This window comes from Triplophysa dalaica, chromosome 15 (genome assembly GCF_015846415.1).
Source record: "Triplophysa dalaica isolate WHDGS20190420 chromosome 15, ASM1584641v1, whole genome shotgun sequence".
Classification (NCBI taxonomy): Eukaryota; Metazoa; Chordata; class Actinopteri; order Cypriniformes; family Nemacheilidae; genus Triplophysa; species Triplophysa dalaica.
In genome coordinates, this window is record NC_079556.1 from 17,826,620 (window position 1) to 17,847,824 (window position 21,205).

The 21,205-nt window shown below is 37.9% G+C and overlaps 2 protein-coding genes across 3 annotated transcripts; one reads left to right on the top strand and one right to left on the bottom strand.

The window, feature by feature from the left end:
* Positions 1-282: 282 nt before the first annotated feature.
* zfyve28 (zinc finger, FYVE domain containing 28) lies at positions 283-15,001 on the bottom strand. Of its 2 annotated transcripts, XM_056767536.1 has the most exons (14): positions 14,654-14,999; positions 10,982-11,122; positions 9,352-9,489; positions 9,044-9,246; positions 8,861-8,950; positions 8,688-8,777; positions 8,466-8,567; positions 6,696-8,030; positions 6,446-6,541; positions 4,985-5,148; positions 4,606-4,722; positions 4,418-4,519; positions 3,635-3,738; positions 283-3,542 (listed from the first exon to the last, which is right to left on the bottom strand). In XM_056767536.1, the coding sequence occupies exons 1-14, from the start codon at positions 14,690-14,692 to the stop codon at positions 3,411-3,413; spliced, it is 2,853 nt and encodes a 950-aa protein (XP_056623514.1). In that variant the 5' UTR covers positions 14,693-14,999; the 3' UTR covers positions 283-3,410. The 2 variants fall into 2 exon arrangements, with proteins under 2 accessions (XP_056623514.1, XP_056623516.1); XM_056767538.1 differs by lacking the exon at positions 6,446-6,541 and having other exon boundaries at positions 14,654-15,001.
* A 607-nt stretch (positions 15,002-15,608) lies between these two features.
* cfap99 (cilia and flagella associated protein 99) lies at positions 15,609-21,194 on the top strand. The gene is given in 17 exon segments (XM_056767539.1): positions 15,609-15,780; positions 15,864-15,976; positions 16,093-16,237; positions 16,330-16,424; positions 16,578-16,690; positions 17,408-17,585; positions 17,835-17,915; positions 18,051-18,119; positions 18,200-18,286; positions 18,425-18,513; positions 18,598-18,650; positions 18,653-18,801; positions 18,932-19,073; positions 19,151-19,302; positions 20,021-20,229; positions 20,502-20,688; positions 20,758-21,194. Coding segments are annotated over 16 exon segments (1,977 nt in total). The 5' UTR covers positions 15,609-15,780; positions 15,864-15,868; the 3' UTR covers positions 20,878-21,194.
* Positions 21,195-21,205: the final 11 nt, after the last annotated feature.

The following is a 21,205-nucleotide window of genomic DNA, read 5'->3' on the forward strand; positions in this document are numbered from 1 at the left end:
CACAGAGAAATGCTTTCAAAGAGTTTGTAGCTACTCAATCCATTCGTTCTCTGCTTTTCACAATTGGGGTCACAGGGAGTGTTTAAGCCCATCAAGGGCAACACGCTGGCCTACCCTACGTACCTAATCAGTACTGCAAAATAAATTTTAACTCAACAGAAAAATAATAGATCTCTATATTATTTGTTACAATGATATTAAAAAACCTTGAACATTTACAGCTTAGAATAGTGCAAATGAGGTTTGTTAAAAAAAATGAAATAAAAATGAAAACCATTGATATAAAGAAAAAGTCATTTATTACTTTCATTGCATGACATAAATACTTAGTAGACTTTGAAAAGTTCTCAATTAGACGGAACCGGCCATTACAAAATAAGAACAAGCTTTTTAATAAATAGTGTAAATTCTTTCATTGTGATTCTTTTATACAGGAAAAAAGAATTTTATACATATATCATTTTATTATTTTTGCTCTCTGTAAAATAAAATATCTGTATAATTTTAAAGACTAGTCTTTTTTCAATTAATAGAAAAAAAGGCAAAAAAGACAGAGGAATAAGGACCGGAAGAGGATAAAACCAGAAAATGAGCTCTTATCACGTGACAGGTTGGAAGTTGAGTCTGCAGATACTGAACTTTCCATTCGAGAAAGTCATCAACTCTTTGCCCTGTTTGACACCATCTCATTTCAAATAACAATACATTCAAAAAAGCAGCTGTAAAAATCAGTTCCTCCGTATCATGCCAGCATACAATCAAGGAATTAAAACAACGCAAACCAAATCTGTATAGCACACTCCCCAGTCTATATCTGTAGACATATTTAACTTGTTATCCGCATTAAATTAAAGTAAGAGGGGTATTGTTTAATTGTAGTGTGCGGGTGCAAGCTGAGTGGCTTTCCGTCAGTGTCAGTCTTACCATCTATCCCATAACAGAATGTACAATAATCTACTCATCTCACTAAGTGTCTGAGTAAAATGCAGTTAAAAATAAAATGAAAAGCAATTGACAGGTAAACCTTTTTAGTAATTATTGATGTGAAAACTACACTGAATCGTGATGTTAAATTATCTCAGATATCGATACCTGATCATCTTAAACATTATAACTGACTGACCTGACCTACAACAGATTCTTCCAAGTACAGGTGACAGCATACATTGAGCAGGTAAATATGTATATTCAATGCAACACCACCTGATAACCCTGTGGATTGTTATGTTAAACTTGACTTAAATTATGTTTTCTATGCTTTGCAATATTTCAAATAGCTTAACACGTGTTTAATATGTGCATTTGAATGCCTGTAAATGCAGCAGAATGATGTCAGTAAACATAAAATACAAGGACATAAAGAATCATTAGCATTAACGGTCTCATTAACAATTGTTAAATACAATATTAAATATTAACTTGTTGTCTCAACCGTGATTGATGTACAATATTGCTTGTACAGAACTAGGCAGACTGAAAGTTATAAGTGTTGCATTACAGAATGAATGCAAACACATTAAACCCACACCCTTCTATATACCTGTCATATGTGAACTGGGACAACGGTTGGAACAGTATGAAAAAAACAATTATCACAGATATTTGACTGAAAAAAGGGAATGTGTTTTTATGAAGGTCCTAATACATTTATTATTTCATTAGTAGTAAAGGGTCACATTTCAGTGTCGATCAGTTTTGATAGTGCAGTGTCTGGTAGCATCTGATAGCATTTAGACTGAGAACATTAATTAACATTAATTAATTAATAATAATATTAATCTTTCTCAGGTCTTAAAACAATTTACTCCTCAGATTAAAGATAACCAAATGTAAAATGACTGTAGATTATTACACACAATAGCCTTACATTACTTGTAAGCTACAGTCAATAAAAAGTGCATCATGTGTTAACAAGTAGTGTTTGTAATTTCGTTGCATTTCAAAAAAAAAAAAAAATGGGATAAGAATGGCTTTGCAGCACATTTATGTCTGCAAGTAAACGTGTATTTCGCTGCTGTCCTTCTTAAACCTTTTTTCTCCATAAATTATTATTATTAGTCACTAGGTTTTGCAAATATCTGACCAATAAAAGTATTAAAAAGTGCTTGTCAACAAATAATTTAATAATTAAAAAAAGTAGTGTTTTTCCATTTCCTTGAAAACTGGGAATTCGGACATCCGAGGTTTCAGAAGGACAGTGACGATTATGTTTGTGCCTCTTTATAAAAACACACCTCAATGTGGAATTCTGTAAGAAGACCTCATGAACGGTTTGTTAAAGAAATTAAACAAAGCCAAAGACTGAGGTGTCAACAGCACTGCACAAAACTAAAGTCTGATCAGATGAGTTTTACATGGAGAGAGTATCAGAATTACACACAAACGTAGTGGTTGGTCACTATATCTTTTCACTGGATGAAAAGTGCAAAAAGAATAAAAAAAGCATCTGTTAGTGTCGATACTATTATGTTGGCATACAGTAATAAAAAAAAAAGCAAAGAGGGTTTAGGAAGTCATCGTAAGGGATGAGGTAGGGGTTTAAAGTTCATTTGTACCAGAGGAAAAGCAGAAGGCTCCCACGCTGCCGTCAAAGGCAATTACAGTTTTTTTGGAAAACAAAACATCAAAATGTTGCACATTCATATTGGCATAAGAAAAAGAAGAGAATCTTCTTTCGGAAGATACATCAAATCCATTTCATACTTTCAGCGTACTATATACACACACATTTTTTTTTTTGGCCATTCAGCTACACCCAAAGTGTCACATCTGTTTAACAGAAAGCAGCATTATTTCCTAAATAAAACATCTGAATGAAAAAAGAAATCTGTGCTATATTATGCCCCACAGTGATCACTGATGGTGCATTTAGTGTTTATATTATTATTGTCTTGTCTGTCACAGTTTAGTTCTTCTCATATTTAATCATGTGCTCACAGTTTACATTCACTCTGGAAATCGGAGCCCATGAAACCTCAGGCGCTAATAATCGGTCCAAAGATGTTAACAAGCTGCATTTTCATTTGTGAGCAGTTGCCCTTCTGTTTAACAGAAAAGCCAGCTTGTTCCATGCTCCATAAAAGCAAATTTCATCGAATTAAGCTTATTATTCAAAGCCCTAAATAAATACTTTGGCTCCCACAGCGATGGGGTTACCTCCTTTATGTGCTTCCGTTATGAGGCGTTCTCGACTGCGTCTCAGTCTATCCGAGTCCGTTGTTCCATCGAGGCTCTTTCTATCGCTTTGAAATGATTGTGTTTTGTGTTATATTTACACTTTTTTGGGATGATGATGATGATGATCAATATATATGCAGATTTGTATTCATACGCTCATGGGTACTTGAAGTCTGGAAACTGGTAGTGTGCTTACGCGCGTGCGTGTGGGTGGGTGGGTGGCTGTACAGTGGTCAGACACCAGTCCTGTCGCTGTAGAAAGGCGTTACGTGGAACATGTAGCAGTGAGTACAAACTCTCACCGGCTTCATCTGACCATATCTAGGCAACGGGGCGGAGTGCGATGAGCAGCGGGAACAGAAGATCTGAAATGAAAACATGCGCTCTGTCAATCATCTCATTACGTTTAAAACAGATGTTTCCAACATGCTGAACACTAGCTGATGGACTGCTGTACCTTTCCACAGCTCCTGCAGTGATGTTTCCTTCTTATAACGGTAAACGGGGCCTTACAAGCAATGCAGGAATTGCAGGCCTCATCTGGTACCCACTCTGTAGGGTCTTAAGAGAGAAAAACAGAGTTCTAGATGCGGCGGACGTCTATAGACTGTTTCATCGGATGTGCGCGCCCCTGACCCCCTGTTTACTTCCGGTTTGTGTTTGGCTAGTGTCATATAATTTTCAGATTTAAATACATATTCATTTGTTTTATTATTTTACTGTATAATAATCGATTTGTTGAATTTTGTTGTATGTTCATTTTATTAAATAAACAATTTGTTCAATGGGTCCTGTAGTTCGGTCGCATTTAAACAAACCGTGGTACATTGACATCTAGTGGTTGACCTTGGTATCGGAGTCTAAAGTCAAATTATTGGAGAGACAAACTTAGCCAAGTTACCCTTCTTCTCGCTTTCTTTTGGTTGTTATCAGAAATAATTTAAAGGCACTCTATTGTTTGTGAATGTGAACCGGAAGTTCAGTTGGGGTCGCAAGTGCACATGCGCAGTAACATTGGTTTATGTTGTTAAGATGAAACCGTCTATACTCCTAAACCATGACATGTTTGTGCTTATTCAAAACAATGGGGAACAAAATGAACACTACGAATATGCAACGAGACAAACGCCTTGATTCCATGACCTATAATGCTGTCTATGCAGGCTATATTGTGTGTACTTAAAAAACCCGCTTCACCTTGTTAGCATGCTATGCAAGTAGTATAGTGTACTGTACCAACCTTCAAATTGACCCTCTCTGGCTTTGGCAGCGAGCTCTGATGAAGAGATGGTTTCCTGACAGAGAGCACAGTCTTCCAGCACCGCACTGCCCAGACACGGGCCTGAGGAGCATATCAAACAGTGCATTAAACTAATGATGTCTGACATCATGCTGTTTCTGAATAATTACAAAATGTGTCTCACTGACCTATCTTGAGATTTTCGTTGTCCCCTTCCTCTGATTTTGTTGCCATGACCTCGAACAGCGTCTTTAAGATGCTCCGCAGGTCACTAGCATAGTTTGTTTGCAACTGATCGGCCACACCTACAGACGTTAAAAATGACAACAATTTAACCTCAGCTTTGCAATGGACTTATTTTCAAGATCTGCATATGTACAGGTTGTTCAAAATAGTTGTCTTGTCTTATCACTATTGATAAGATAAGGGTAGATGTCAGAGAAACAAATCAGGTTACTAGGAAGACTCAACACTCTACTATGACCTGGATAACCGAGCACATATTACTAAGAGTGTCACATCACAAAAGCTTTACCATGTTACAGATCCTGTTGTTACATAACACACCTGATATGCAGACAAAAAGACGGTGAATAAGGTCACTACTGCTATGGAAACGTGAGCGGATTTTGCTGTGAGCAGCGAGTTTGGCAGCTTGCAGGGCCACCTGAATGTCCTGATGGTCCAGATCCTCAGACATGTCCGTGCTGGTGGTCAGACTACTGACAGGGCTGAAGGGGGAAAATTATCAGAATAAATGTTAGATATTAAGCACTTGATTAAATAAAGACTGCTAGTGAAATAAATTTCAAATAATAATTTAAACGAACACAAACAAATATACAGTAGAAGTCAAAAGTTTGAAATCGCTCTCTATTCCTTCAGAATTCATTATTTAGATTTTTCTATCTTTTAGAATAATAGAAACGGTAGTGAAATGGGAGTACGACTATTGTGGGAATTTTGTTACGACTAAAGCTATCTAAAATAAATAACTATGTTTTGTAGTTAATTTGGAATTTTATTTTTAGCTTCTCAAGGTTTCACCCTCGGAAGCATTTTAAACCGTATTGAAGGAGTTCCAAATCAAGGCTCTTATTGGCTGCTTTTCCTTCATTATTTGGACCAAGTTATTTGTTTCAAATATATTTTTTAAATATATTTTATGTAATGAAAGAAATATGTTGGCACGATAACATTTTTGTATTGGATTAATAGATTTTTATGATCATAAGAAACATTTCAGACAAGCTTTTCCAAACTTTTGACTGGAACAGTATGTTAAGAAATTCTAGAGCTTGAAACAGGATGGAAAAAACTTACACACAATCTAGTTCATCTACAGTTCATGGACAGTTTGAGGAAACTCTCTGGGCTTTGTGCAATGAAGAGCCGTGGAAAAAAATTAAGAGGCCATTTCAAAATTTGAATTTACTGTTTATAGTTATGTGTTAGGTGAAATTATTATTTTTGTTTCATTCTGTGAACTACTAACAATATTTCTCCCAATTAAGTCTTTCACATTGGTGTCGGATGACTAAATGTCACTCCTGAGGTTTGATTTTGTTCAATAGACACTGGACTGGAACGACCACAATACAACTACAAATGCTGATTAATTGACAATTGGGAATGATCTCTTAATTTTTTCCACGGCTGTATTTGGGACTTGTTTCCCACTGTTCATATAGGTGGTCGAGAAAAAATAAGTTCTAAATTCTTCAAAAAAAACCTGCTTGCAATTATTGGCGCCTGTTCACACACAGCTCAAGACCACAACGCTAAAGACATGAGTTGTTGTTAGTTACTACGCGGGTTTTCTATCTAGTCACCTGCTGGCCAAAGAAAAAAAGCCTGCGCCCAAATCTCTATGTTTTAATCTTTAGATATGAAGAAGATCCCTCCTTCAGTGCAAGCTAGAAGAAAACCAGAACTTCTAGCCTTAACAAGCCACACAATTTTGCAGTGGTTCTACACACTGGTTGTGTAACAAGGCCCGGTAAAAGCCTATAAGGCACATATGTTTACCTGGGTGTGTATGAACTTGACAAACTGCATGTAGTAACAGAAACACCCTCAACGTCACTGCTGGGGGCAGAACTGAGGGGGGACTCCTGAGAATTGCTGCAGATCATTCCACAAAACATTGGGGGGGCAACACATGAAAAATAAGAACTCAAAAGAAGGACAACCTTGATAACTCATGAACAAAAAAGGATTACCAAAAACGTAAAAAAAAAACAATGTTTCAAGGCAATGCATGCTTTTACAAACAAACCTAGTGCTCTTTTTGTGGTCCTCTTTCGACTGAATCCGACACCCCGAGTCCTGATGGGGACAACTTGGTCCTCCCTCCCCTTGTCCTGATCCTCTATCCAGAGCCAGCTGAACACCTGCGATACTCGCCGGACATTTCTCGCAGCACTGATATTGGGAACAGTCCTGACTGCCCCCAGGCGGAGTAAGACGGCCCTGAGCCGGAGGCAGGGTGAGCGGTATGTGTCCATTACCTTTTCCAGGGCTGCCAGCAGCTACTGCTGATTGGATAACGGAGCTTGTTATGGCGAGCTTGTGTTTATCGTATCCCAACATCATTCCCCGCCCAGCGGGCTCCATGGCAACATGGTCCTCACGGTTGTCGACACATCCGCCAGCGCAGCACACGCAGGAGTTAAGCAGGCACTGAGTGGCAACTAAAGCCCCGCCATCGCTGTGCTCAGGAACGCCTGCCGACTGAGGTAAGACGACGGCCAAGTCAGATAAGTTGGCAGAATGAGGGTTAAATATAACAGTGGCTGACAGTTTCATTCCACCGGTACGAGTGGCGATCTCTTCAGCAGCCTCCACGCTGTCCTCTTCATGCGACCCTTCCCAACCGTTCATCAGAGGACCCACGGACTCAGCTGATTGGCTCATTTTGTTGAGATTGCCGGTGTCACTTGATTGACAGGCTGTCAGCCAACCATTACAGGAAGAATCAGTCAAATGGGCAACTCTAGAGTGTTCGGGTGATCTGAGGCATTCGGTAGGGAGGGGAAGCTGCCTCCGGCAAACCTCCCCAGTTAAGCCAGCCTCAAGCTCATCCATAAAGAAAACTCGATCGTCCTCATGGTAGGAGCCTAGGCCTCTCCGAGGTGATGCCTGCGTGCTGGAGGCCGCGCTCGAACCACCCAGACTGCCGCCTCTGTATTGTCGAGGGCGGTGGGCTGGAGACTGATTCTGACTCGGAGGAGAAAGCAAAGTGGACATTTCGTCCCCGACTTGATGCACCATCATATTAAGCTGCTCTATCTCTTCTTCATCATACTGCATGGAGCAAGCCAAATCTGCATCTGTGGCCTCCTCTTCCTCACTCTCACAAGGTTCCTCCAGCGGCCCCTTACCGCCTTCATCCATCTCCCATTCGGCATCTTCTACTTGGGTCACACACAGAGTGAGGTCCACCGCCTCAACTTCAACCTTCTCAAGTGTCTCCAGCTGGCTCACAGGCCCGTTGGAAGTGCTTGGGTCCTTGGACATGCTGGGCCCTGTGGGATAATCTCCGTCCTGGGATATGCAGAGGCTGCGCTCCAGCGTCATGAGCTCATCCACTGTGAGAGTCTGCAGCAGGTCCCTGCCAAAGACCACAGTTATGTAATTCACAAATATGCCGTGTTGTTCAGTTGCACCATAAAATTAACAGTGTTTAAATGGAAGCCTGTAAACCGGCAATTAAAAAGTTACTGATGTCAGTTTTGCTAAACTGCCAGACAAAGTGTGTTTTGAGGTTTTTCAACAGTGAGTTTTGCATCTTTTTTACATGATGAAACATTGCTTATCAATTTACAGACACTAAATTGATTGCAAGCTAGACAAATACATAATCCAAAGAATTCAGAATTTACAGTAAACATCATCACACTTTATGACAAAAAGCGTCTAATTTGGACAAAAACAGTTACTATAACATGTAAATATAAGTTTCACCACAAAAACCTCCTCCATCCGATAATCGGCAAATTGGCAGTGTTTGTCTGAGGTTTAACTACGGCTTATGTGAAAACAGTACCTTATTTTTCTCAGCAAAGTGCGAAAAGGCCGGAAGAGTTCCGACATGTCCTCTGGTTTGCGTTCGAGGTTAAGAGGCCCTTCGGAGTAGATAACAAGGCCACTAATAAGAGAGGACAATATAAAGGTTATCATTTTCAGCTTAGCTGACTGAAAAAAATGTGAGGTATGTTAATAGTATACTTCAGAAGAGAACAGATGATTAAAATGACATATCACTTACCAGACGATGGCAAGTCTAGGGATTGTAAACATGAGAGCTGGCTCATAGTCGTCAATCATGTCTTGTGTGAGATACTCCAGCTTCAGGGCCCTTCAGATGAAACACATAAATGCATTAAATTGCTTGAAAAAAAATTAGAATGACTCTCTCAATCAGTCGCGGTGAATACTCACCTTTCAACTGTCTCACAAAAGAGTACAATCACTTCCTGTTGGATGTAATACTCTTTAGGAGACTTCACAGGCACCATGGCTGACACATAGCTACAAGTAACACACAGAAGAGTGATATTACTGCAACAACAGGTCATGTTTTGAAATGTAATTTTTATTTAAACTTTTTTAAGATGGTCGTACCTGAGTTCAAACTCTGCGAAAAGGCTGTCGAACTGTCGGAGTACTTCCTTCATGCGGTCGGTGTAGTTGTTGAGATCTCGCAGCGCTTGGTCTCGGGTGATGTTACGTACCTCCTCAAGGCTGCGGGTGAGATCTTTGGCTAGTGGCCGCATGGCCATGCTCTCGATTTCCCGATTCATGATGATGGATCCTGCTGCCAGGCACTAAAGAGTCATTACAATGGTACTGTTATTGCCACTTGAAATTGGTCACATTCTGACACCCCCCAAAAAAAGAGGAAAGATCCCTTGATGTAGAGTAAGCACTACCTCTGCTCCAAACCACAGCTGCCCGGCAAGGTTGTCATGACGGATTTCTTCCGGGAACTTCACACAGAAGTCTCTGTTGGCTCGGTCTTCAAGTATGCACTCATCCATAATCTGATTTATGATGTTCAACACATTGTCCTGTTTCAGTAATGAGGAGAGGCAAGACGCAGGGTTAAGACAATCCATAGCTCACTTAAACTTTCCATATTATGCAAAATACTTGAATTTATGACACCATAACTGTGAATTGGTTCCACCCAGAGCCAGAAACTTGAAGGGATAGTTGAGCCAAAAACTCCAATCTGCCATTTATTTACTCACCCTCAGGCCATCCAGGTGACATTTTTTCTGGAGTAGAAACCGCAGCCCTCTCTGCTTCATATAATGGGAGTCTATGGGGTCCATCTGTCTAAGAGTTCCTAAAGCACATAATTCCAAAAAGAGGCTCCTGGCGACATGTTGACGTTTCGTGAACGAAAACTGAACGTAATTTTTAACAATATTAGCCATAATGTGGAGCCTCTACACACAATCACAATCTTCTTGTAGTATTTGGTGGCGGATACGTTTAGCGCCACATGCAGTAAGGGAGTGTTGAGTCTGTACAGTATGGCAAATATTATTAAAAATGACGTTCAAATTTATGAAAGTATCGTGCGAGTCACTTCACGAAAAAGTCAACATGTCGTCAGGAGCCGCTTTTTGGAATCATGTGCTTTAGGAACTCTTAGAACTGCGGACCCCATATACTACCATTATATAAAGCAGCGAGGGCTGCGGCTTTACCAACGAATCGTCATCATGGTTATACTTAAGAAAAAATGCCCCCTACATGTCGGGTGGCCTGAGGGTGTGTAAATAAACGACAAATTGAAGTTTTTGGCTGAACCTCCCCTTTAAGTGACTTCTAAAAAAAACGTACAAACCTAAAAGTATTCTTAACCCGTACAAATTTATTTTGTTCTATTGAACCCACAAACAAAAAGACATTCTGAAGAATGTGGGAAAACATACAGTTCTGGGACACCATTAACTACAATTGTTGTTTATTTTCCAACTTTGATGGCAGAATTGTCTTTTTTGGATGTAGTATCCCCTTTAAGTCATGAGATAGTCTTAAGGATAGGCACAGTTTAGATTACAGGGATTTTCTTCTGTGCTCTCCTTGTGTGCTCCTCTTTATTTTTAGTAGAATATGTGGTTCTTTGCTTTCTTACCACACTGTAGTGGGTGAATAAATAGAATGCACAGTATTAAAAGACTAAACCTTAAGTTTCCTTTTTAGTTCAAGTTTACAAAACTAGACATTAAAATACACAAAACCTTTGCCAAATTACATAACCATGCTGTTTCTAACGATTTAGATGCACAAAACAAAAGACATGCCTTATTTATATTTTTTCCATGCCATGTCAACCGCATTTTGATTTGTTTTGTAAACAAAATGACATAAGACAATTTTGAGTGAAAGATAAGCCGTTCCTCTTAAAGAAATATAATGACAAGATGAGTGTGGGCAGGGTAGAAACCTATTACTAAACATTCCATAAACTGTCCAAACAAGAGCAAAGGGCAAGCGCCAGTAAAGCTCTGGGCACGGTTATATCATAATTGATGCAAAATGATTGACCTGGCACGAGCGGAACTGGTTCACCAGCAGTGTACACCTCTGAGGGTCTTTCCTGCCGTCTAGACTGTCCAACTCAGTCGCCACCTGGTTCAGCTCTTCATCTGCAAAGTAGAACTGGGCCAGCAGCTGTGGATCTGACCTCTGTGAAGAATAACAGAATAATAGGCAAATGTAAACAGCTGGTCTGGAAGACTTTATACAAATGTCACATGACCAAACACATATCATGGTGTTGTGATCACGTTAAAATTGAGTTCTGTGGTATTGTGTTGCTGGCTCTCTTCTGAGAGGCATAACCACATGTAATATGCTTTTTTTTGAGGAGTCGAGGCAGGTGTAGAACTGTATGAATGACCCACACAGGAGGAAACCTACAGTATGGAGATCTCTGTGTGCTCATTTCATGTGGGGCTGGACAACACAAAACATTACATCCTTCAGAAAGGAATGTGAGCTACTGTATGACTGCAGCTTTGGATGTCAGCAGTGGATTACGGAGCACAGATGAGGATTCGAACCTTTGGACCCCTTCTGCTCCACTGGTCACTTAACAGGGAACATTCTCCAAGCATTACATTTCAAACTGGAGATTGAATGTGTTCCAGAGTGTAATAAGAGTGTTCACATTGTTTTCCATTGTGTTTATAAAACTACATTTAGTGCTTTTTCCATGTCCAAAATGTCTATTACAAATACGTGGGTCATTCTCAGGTAGCCACTGAAACATCATGGCAGTAATAATTTTAATTATATAACAAATAATATTGTCAACAGTTTGTTCAAAGATAAATAAACATTAACAAGTCTTTACAGAAAAATAAAAAAAATAACAGCCTCATGCAAAGAATTCTGGGAAATAGAAATCCCCATCAACCGTTTTTGCTAAATTTGGTTCCAATAATGCTTTTCATGAGGCTGTTCTTTTGTAGTTTTTCTTTATGGATAAAGACTTGTTAATGTTCATTTATCTTTGAACAAACTGTTGCCAGCAAATTTCATAAGTGTAAATCTACAGTTACTATCAAATTGCTGCCAGTAATTTACATTAAGTTTGATTTTATGTGAAGAAACAAATCTACCAATTCCTTCCAAACAAGATAACAGATTATTTTATATTTCTCTAGTAAAAAGCTTAAGCTTAGACAACGTTTTTATTCTCATTAATGATACAGGCAGTTTTTCAGCATTTAAAAAAAATATTAAAATGCATTTTCTTAATGTCTTAATTAAAAATGGATTAGGCATTTTTAAGTATGCTACTGTGTGTGTGATTGATAGCTTTAAATGTTTATGGTGAGGAGAATTTTTACAGCATTTTTGTAAAAAAAAAAAATTGTGTTTGACTGTCAGTAATAGTTTTGTAATTAATGCTTTTTACATGCATTTAAACATGTCATACCGATTTCATGAGGATCACCCATGTATAAATAAGCAGCACGTGGCTAAAACATGAACCAGCACGTGTATAACCTGATCAGATCATGCAGGTCAGCTTTTAAACTCTAAAAGCAAACCAGTAAAAAAAAAACCCAAAAAACAATAAAGCAAATGTGGAACACAAATTAAACAGCAGTTCATACAGTACTGACAGATACAGAAGGCCTTGCTTTACAAACACAAGCAAAAATCTGAATGAACACAAGGAATCGATAGTGTTTTGCTTTGTGGAAAACAAGCATCCGGGTTGTGAAATGAAACCACTAATCTATATAAATGACTGGGTTGTTAATGACGTCGTCATTACACAGAAGCTACCGCTCCGGCATGTTGGTATTCCCAAACGTTCTATTAAATTAATACAGAGGTATCCCGTATTAATGATAAAACAGTAATTTACCAGACCCCGCTTATCTAAAGTCTATGAGTACATTCTTACAATGCAAATGTCTTAAAGTGTTTTTAACCTTAAATCGTGTACACGCATTGCATTGCATTACATCTAAAACAAACAATAATATTCATTTAGCCGTGTCATTCGACCCCTTTAAGCATGTAAATAGTTAATATTATAAAGTCAAGACTCAGGAATTTTTACAACTTATTAGATATAGAGTGATTTACGTTCATTTCATTGTCAAAATAAGACGAAGGTGCTTATTCTGAAATCTAAAGACAGATAAATACAGGCTGTATATGTTCTATCTGTCATTAAGCTTTATTTATAAACATTTACACATGTGCCATGTGCCATTACAACAGTGTGCAATAAACACTCTTCTAAACATTGATTTCTATACGTCGCAATTTTGCCCAAAATAAACATAAACATTGGAAAAACATCAAAAGCAACAATTCATTTAAACACGCATGTGAACTTAAAAGATATTGCGAGCCTAATAACCTGAAAACGGGTTATTTTGACTGTAAGTCAAGGGTGCTCTCTGTCAGTTGGGCATACCAAGATGGCGGCGCGATCGTTTACGGTGGCTTCATCCTTAGGTTATACAATCTAGGCGCAATCCAGTCATTTATATAGATCGGTCGGTGAAATAGACTTCAGTGAGATAAACATGAGGTCTGCTTAAGGTTTATGGTTAAAGTACAGTTCTTAAATTAGAGTATGCTGATAATAGGACTACCATGTTGCACTGACACACTTTCTAAGCCAAACACTCTGCACATCTTTAGTGCAATCTTTTCTAATTTTATGCCAAACCGTTTCCATTCGCTAACCATCTGTTCAGTCTTACTGAGCGTTTGATGCAAAAGCTCAAACCTGATGAAAACAACAGGCACTGTTTGTGAAGAATGTATCCAAGTGAGTCACAGTCAATGAGGCAAAACAACACCCATGGGCCAAGGCTTCTTTGACAACAATGAATGTTTGCACATCTCGAGGGATAACCGGAGTTTAATTCCAACAAAACATTTTATCGCTGTGACGTCCTGTTGGAAGACTATTGTGATTTTAATTTTTCCCAAAAAAGCATTATACGGTTTAAAGTCACCAATTCACACAATAATATCAATGTATAATTCGCAAGATGGTCATTATCTTGGAGTAGACTACAAAACTGTACACATAAATCAAATTAAACCATCGTGCAAGGGTTGCCAGTTGTGCCAAGTATGTTTGAGAACAAACGCTTATGCACAAAACTTGTGAGCTGGCTGGTGACTTATTTATCAATATCCAAGAATACAAAGTGCTGATCCCAAGAAAGTCGTGACCCTACAAGGGGACATAGAAGATCTTCAAGAGCCACAATGCTGATAGAAATAAATGCACAAAACATACTTAACGTCAGGCAAATGTTTTTATATAGACGTTTAATAATTAAAAAGGTCATTAAGATGTGACCATGTCACATTGAGATGTCGACCTAGTAAGTTACATAGACAACATTTGGATGCGTTCTTTAATATGTATACATATTTCCATACAGCTCATACAGGCACATATCATCATTAGAATCCAAATAACAACGTTAAACGACATAATATAAAACAAGGTGGGCAGCTCGCATCAAATGATGTACAAGAATGCTAGGCATCTCACATCTCATTACGCCCAAGACGTCTATCTAGGTGGACAGTTCGCATTATGGTGCCTAAAATGCCAGGTGGGCAGGTCAAATAATACGATGCAAAGATTGCGGTTTAGATTGTAAGATCTCTTGTTTTTGTCACATATTCGATGCGTGTTTACCTGTAAATTAATGTCATGCTTACCTTTGGCTTGTAAAGCCACTTTCGGAAGCGATTCATCATGGGTCACCTCGCCAGTTTAGCGACAGCTCCGTGCCAAACCCCAAACCGAACCGAAGCCCCTTTAAGCCCACTCGCAAGTACAGAGCTAGCGAGCTAAGCTAGCGCTACTGTTCAATAAAGCCGTGCTGACAGCGTTGTTCAGAGACCGAATAACAGACACGTGCTGTTTTAATCCACTATTAATAAACCATGGGCTCGGACTCTGCCCTTATACCCAGCAGTCGTGCGGCTGTCTTTGTCCCAAAACACACGGGCTGCTCATGACTAAGCTACTGAGCTAGCGTTAAGGCTGACTACGGAAGTTGCGCTGCTTGACTGACCACACTCGGGTTGCCAAATACTCCGCATTTTTTACGCCGACATTTTACAGCACTTTAATAGCTCCTCCTTTCTTGTTTACGTCAATGAAAACGTTTGCGAAAATTACAAATAATCAATTCATGCTGTTGCCACATTATTCGTTTTATTGTATACAAGTCCGAAACTTTGTTTTCAAATTGATGCTTCATTATTGTTGCGATGAATTTTTCAATGGTCTGTAATAGTGCAAATAATTAGACGAAATGACATATGGAAGGTGCTGAAAAATATCGAATCTTACAAGAAAATCTCTATTCTGACTACTAGAGTGTTTAAAACGTTATGCAACTGCCAATAGTGTATAAGCCTTCCGTTTAAATATAGGGTTTAATACAAATTTTGTCAAGTAGAAATAATCATTATACGCCTAAAGGGTATACATTTCAAATTTCAAACCGTTGATTTAAACTGCCATTAAACGCTCTATAAAATTCAGTTTTATATATTTAACAAAATCTTTTATGTTATGGACAAAGAAAACTAAGTGATAAAGCAGAATAATATTGACGATGTCTCCTCGCAGGAAAAGTCCGACCGCCTCTTCGTTGCTAGGCAACAACAAAACACTGTAGCGGCAGAATGGGTGTTTTGAAGACTGTACATGTAGTTCTTGTTTTTTTTATAGAACTCTGTCATTGATGTAAATCTGTTCTCAATTTCGGAGCTATCTGAATTATTTTCCATATCGATTAATTTCATTGAAATGCATGTTATGGACTGAATCTGAGGTATAAACATTATTGGGCTACCGTTCTATGTCAAATTTAAGGTATTGATCCGTAAGTGTATTTAATCTGTCTGAGAAATCCAGTGAGTATGAACTACAAAGAACTTGTCAAGGAGGTCGCAAGACTCTTGGACAAATTTCAAAAATACAAACAATGCATCGACAGCTTTACAGAGGATGCTGCCAAGGAACTTAAGGTATTTATTTTCTGAACGTCGAAACATTATCTTACAGTTCATTATTCAACTTTGTGTTTTAAAGTATGTTCACCAGGAACAAATAATACCACAAAATGATGTTTATCTTCACTTAGAATCTGTCTTGCGATGACCAGAAGTTTGTTATTGATGCTTTACTTGGATGTATCACACACAAAAAGCTTCTGGATACAGTGGTAAACATATTCTACATTCATCAAGGAACAACTTTACTCAGGGCGGACCGAAACCTGTTCATTGGTAAATTAATTTGTTGATTTAGTAAAAATATCCTGCTCTGTTACTTTATGTGAAAAACATGTTACATATTTTTACTGTATGTTTTTTTTCAGTTGTCTGTTACTTTGCCATGTTCCAGCTTGATGATTTAGGGCTGGAGCATTTCAGTAAAATCATCAAGTCCTTAGATATCTCAAAAATGCACAAAGTAAGGAACATACTGAGCAGTATCATTCTGTGCTACATGATTCATTATATTTTATCGTAGCTGATTAAAATATATTTGTACTGATGTATTGTGCATTGTCTTATCTTTTCTTCCCTTTATGGTACTGGGTGAATGTCTTTTTTGATGCCTCAGTTCCTGAGCTTTTTCTTTAACGTGATCAACCTTACAACCCAGATCCAGGAAGAATGGAGTCACATCTATGACGTTACTGTTGTACATAGTAACTGGATCATCCCGTTGATCAGGTAAAAAGAAGACAGAGTGTCAGATTATTTTTAGTGCTTTTTTTGCCAAGTGTGATATCATGAATCAATACTTTGAAACGCATAAACTTACCATCACACAATTTAAACAGAAACACTGTTCCCATCATTTAATTATTTAATCTGCAATAAATGAATGTGGGACACTATTTGAATTAGTTGGATTTGTTAATGTTTTTTTACCTTATGGTTAATATCGACTCTTTACTTGTAGTCTGGACAATGACATTAAAGTTGAATATGATGTGATATAAATTATAAGCACCTTAAATGGAGACTTTAGTTGTTTCGGCACAGTGTTAAAGCGACAGTTCAACCGAAAATGAACATTGAACATTTACTCACCCTCAATTTGTTCCAAATCTCTTAAATGTCTTTGTTTCTGATGAACACAGAGAAAGATATTTGGAAGAATGTTTGTTATCATACAGTTCTTAGCCACCATTGACTACCATAGTAGGAAAAATTGCTTTATAAGTCTTTGTTCTGAGAAGAAGGTATTTTGACTACCATTGTTATTTTTCCAATGATGACATAATTTTTTTTTCAGTAAAGTGTCCCTTTAATTGATGAAAAATCAGTTAATAAAATAACACAAGATGTCCTTCTATTTATAGAAGTATGCTCTCTCATGCATGGTTATCGCCAAACATTGTGTCAAACATTGCTCCAACGTTGTGGTCCTATGCTTCTGATCAGATGGTGCGGTGAGATTGACAAACTTTTGGATCAGCTTGCCAGCAAAATGAGTAAAGGAAGTCTGCCAAAGAAATCGCCAAAGAAAATCACAGAACCCAAAGAGTTTAATCTGACTCAGCCCAAACCTCGACCACTCCCTGCTGCTGAAGTCATTCCACAGCAGGACAAGCCCAAGCCCGTAAGTATACCTGTATCATAATACACACTAAATCATTTTAATTCAGGTTTACACAGTTAGTGTAATTAATGAAAATCTAAATTAGCCTCTTGTAACCAATTATCAATGAATCATGAATAAAAAGGGTATTGTTTGGAAATATTTGGACAATCACTGAAGTCCTACAGAGATATGTTGTATATCAAATCAAGCTATTATGAATAACAACTAGTGTTGTGTATTTTAAAAGTTTAAAACTTATTTCCTCAGGTACCAGCCACCACTCACAAATTTCCAAAGGAACCTGACATTCTGGACGAGATGAAACAGAGGAACCGACAGAAAGCATTAGTGAGTCAAGACATGAGCTGTTGTTTCATATATTGCTTCTTATAACATCACTGGACAAACTGCTTTTAGTTTTGTTATTATAACAATCCTCATTTGTAGACTTCATCTCCTTGTGTTATTTTTTTACTCCATTAGGAAGTCCTGAATGAAGCAAAATCGCAGCAGTTCAGATGTGCAAATCCACAAAAGTCTGAGAAAACGCAGGTAAGCAATTTTTATGCAGCAGTTAATAATGCGAATGTTTACACCTCCCCTGAAAAAATGATGTATTTTCTAATGAACAGAAAGTGATGTCCCAGATTCTTCAAAGCCGTGATGCAGAGCTTAAGTTTGACAAATCGTATACTTCTGGCAGCCCTTCCACCCAAAAGGTGACTTATTGAATACAATTCTTCATTACATCCTTAGTCTTTCATATGCCTTTAAACCCAGTATTGACTCCACGATTTTCATAAAGTGAGTCTTTTTTAATATTAAATAAGTGTAAATGTGTGTTCACGATGGCACAGGCAAACAGTTTACCAGTCAAACTGAACACAACAGCCATCCTGCGAGAGGGAGCTTTGTATAACCGTCAATTGGAAGAGGAGTTACAAAGGTCATTTCAAAATATAACATAATATATGTAATACAATTTAAACTAAGATTCACTCCTTTTAAAGATTAACTTTTTCCACTTCAGATTAGAGCAGTTGTCCAAGGGTGCGAGTGAGCCGTCTGCGTTCCTGCAGTGGCAGAAGAAATGAAAGACAAAGATCTTCAAGAGGAGCTTGCTGAACTGGAGAGCCGGCGACTGGAGGGTCGAATCAGCCATGAGGAGGCGGTGCTGGCACGAGAGCGCGTCCTGGAGCGCAACCAACATAAAGTTCAGCAGACTAAAGAGGAGGTGATCTCATTACAAACTTAAGTGTTCATAGTAATGCGTGAGTCACTCTGAGGTAGCGTAAACTATGATCGGCTCATGGCTTTTAATATCTTTCATACGTTCATCATGATGTTATGTGTGGTCTCTCCAGACAGCAGAACTGATGCGCAAGTACGCAGAGAAACGTCTGAAGGAGGAGAAGGAAATGAGAGATCTGGTACAACAAGTGGCTGATGGTCACAAGAACTCCAAAGCTGCCAAAGCAAAACTACAAGAAATCAAACAACGCATAGGTATGATTGTGGATGATAAATACTGTATATCATTTTTAGTTAGGAGGCATGAATTGACATCACATTGTCTGGTGCAGTTAAGGAGGTCTCTGAGCAGAGCAGTGAACTCCTCAGCCAGGCTTTGGAGGAAGCTCAGGCTGAGCTAAGCAGGAAGATGGAGCTTATTCGACAGATTCATGCTTTTGAGTCAATCCCACTGGTCAGACAAAAATTTGTAGATGAAACTGAGGTTAGTGGATTATATCCTTCATCCAGACAAAAATAATAAATATGAACGAATGAAATATAGGAAATCAAGAAATATATAAGAATTGTATAACATTTATATTTCTATAAATATATAGAAATGAAGTATTATATTCATATTATCAATAAATTATTTTAAGATTTCTTAAATATTTAAAATATTATATTTGAGATATTATGGTAACACTTTCCTTGAAGCATGTATGTATAATGCATTATAAAGAGTTATTAAAGGGTAAAATGGATTATAATTCTTCATAATGTGTGTTGTAATACATTATATGTAGTTGTAAAGAATTATAACCAATTAAAAATGTGTAGTGAAACAATGAATTGCTAATTCATGTGTTATTATGTATTAACTGTAATAAAAATTATTTATAGGACATAACAATGCATTAAAAGGTGAATTACAATGCTTTAAAACTACTTTTATAATGTATTATACATGCTTTAAGGAAAGTGTTACAGATATTTTTTATAACAATGATAACATTATTATTGATGATTTAAGATATGTCATTTGTGCCCCTAGCATTAAATGGAAATAACAAGTATAGTTTGGAAAAAAATCTTCAAAAGTAAAACAATAAATGAATTGAAAACGTTGACCTTGATTTTGCTAAAGAATAAGATGTTTTTTAAAGATTGGAAACTTGTGTATAATTATTATAATCTAACAAACACCTGATTTGACTCAGACTGCCGGTCATGATCTGCTGTGCGAGATGTCATTGGCGGAGCTCCGCGAGCGTTTGATGATGCTGAGAGAGTTACAGGAGTTTGAGCAGGAGGAGAGAAGAAACTGGATTCTGCAGGAGAAGCAGATGAAGGAGGAGCTGCTGTTGGATCAACTGGACAACATCGCTCTGTGCAGAAGTCTAGCAGAACAGGCCGCTGCTGCACGCAGGTAATACATGTTCCCATCTGCCAACTGATCCTGAACGAACCTACTATACAGTATGTACTGTACATAATGTATGGATGTAGAGAAATTTGTCATTGCATGCATGTTTCATACTACTAGGATGTGTTCAAATAGCTTTTTTTAACCATACCTAAAACCTAACATTTTATTTTGCATGTGCATTTTTCTTTCAAATAACTGTGGTGTTATCTAATCAAATGACTTACATTATGTGACTTAAGTATCCAAGTACTGATTTCTGAACTGCTCTATAGTCAAGAGGAGAAAAGAATGAAAAGTGAACTAAGGGAGGCTGTCAGTAAAGATGAGCGAGTTCTGGCCCTCCAAAAGACCCTGGAGCAGAAACAACAGCAAAGACAGCAGAAAAAGAGTGAGAAAGCCAATACAAAGAGAAATGAAAAAGAGCCTCGACTCGGAGTCAAGAAATCCATCCACAATAAGGTAAAAACAGACCAAATTACATTCTTTTTCAATTTCATATACATGTTTAAAATGTTATTTTTCTGTTAGCAGCAGGTTCTTGAGGAACATCAATGGCAGGAGCTGGAGCGCAGTTTGGAACAGCAGGTGCACGGGATCATCCAGCAGTCATCCAATAAAACTAATGCTGGTCAGAAGCGAGCTTTCTGATGGACTCATGATCACTATACTGTAAAAAGGCTTGTTTCTTTACTTAAAAGAGGCAATGTATGTGGTATTATGACGTGTATATATTGCCACTCTATAAAATAGATTATTATAATAATAGAAAACTACATTTATACATCATCAAGAACATAGCTGAAAGAAATATAACAATGGGATTGTGGAATGCAGGTATTGCACAGTTATATGAGGTGATCAGTGTTTTGGAAATTCAGTAGTGTGATTGTTTTTCCATACTGTAATATTTCTAGTCAAAAAACTGTAATAGTAAAATGCCTTCTCTATACAGCACAGTAACAACAAAATAAAGACA

Excerpts from the sequence above, each read along its gene's own strand:
- zfyve28 (XM_056767536.1), bottom strand. The coding sequence starts at position 14,692 with ATGATGAATCGCTTCCGAAAGTGGCTTTACAAGCCAAAG. Across the intron at positions 8,778-8,860 it reads TTTTGTGAGACAGTTGAAAG|GGCCCTGAAGCTGGAGTATC; the intron begins GTGAGTATTCAC and ends TTTCATCTGAAG. Across the intron at positions 8,031-8,465 it reads ACTTTGCTGAGAAAAATAAG|GGACCTGCTGCAGACTCTCA; the intron begins GTACTGTTTTCA and ends GGTCTTTGGCAG.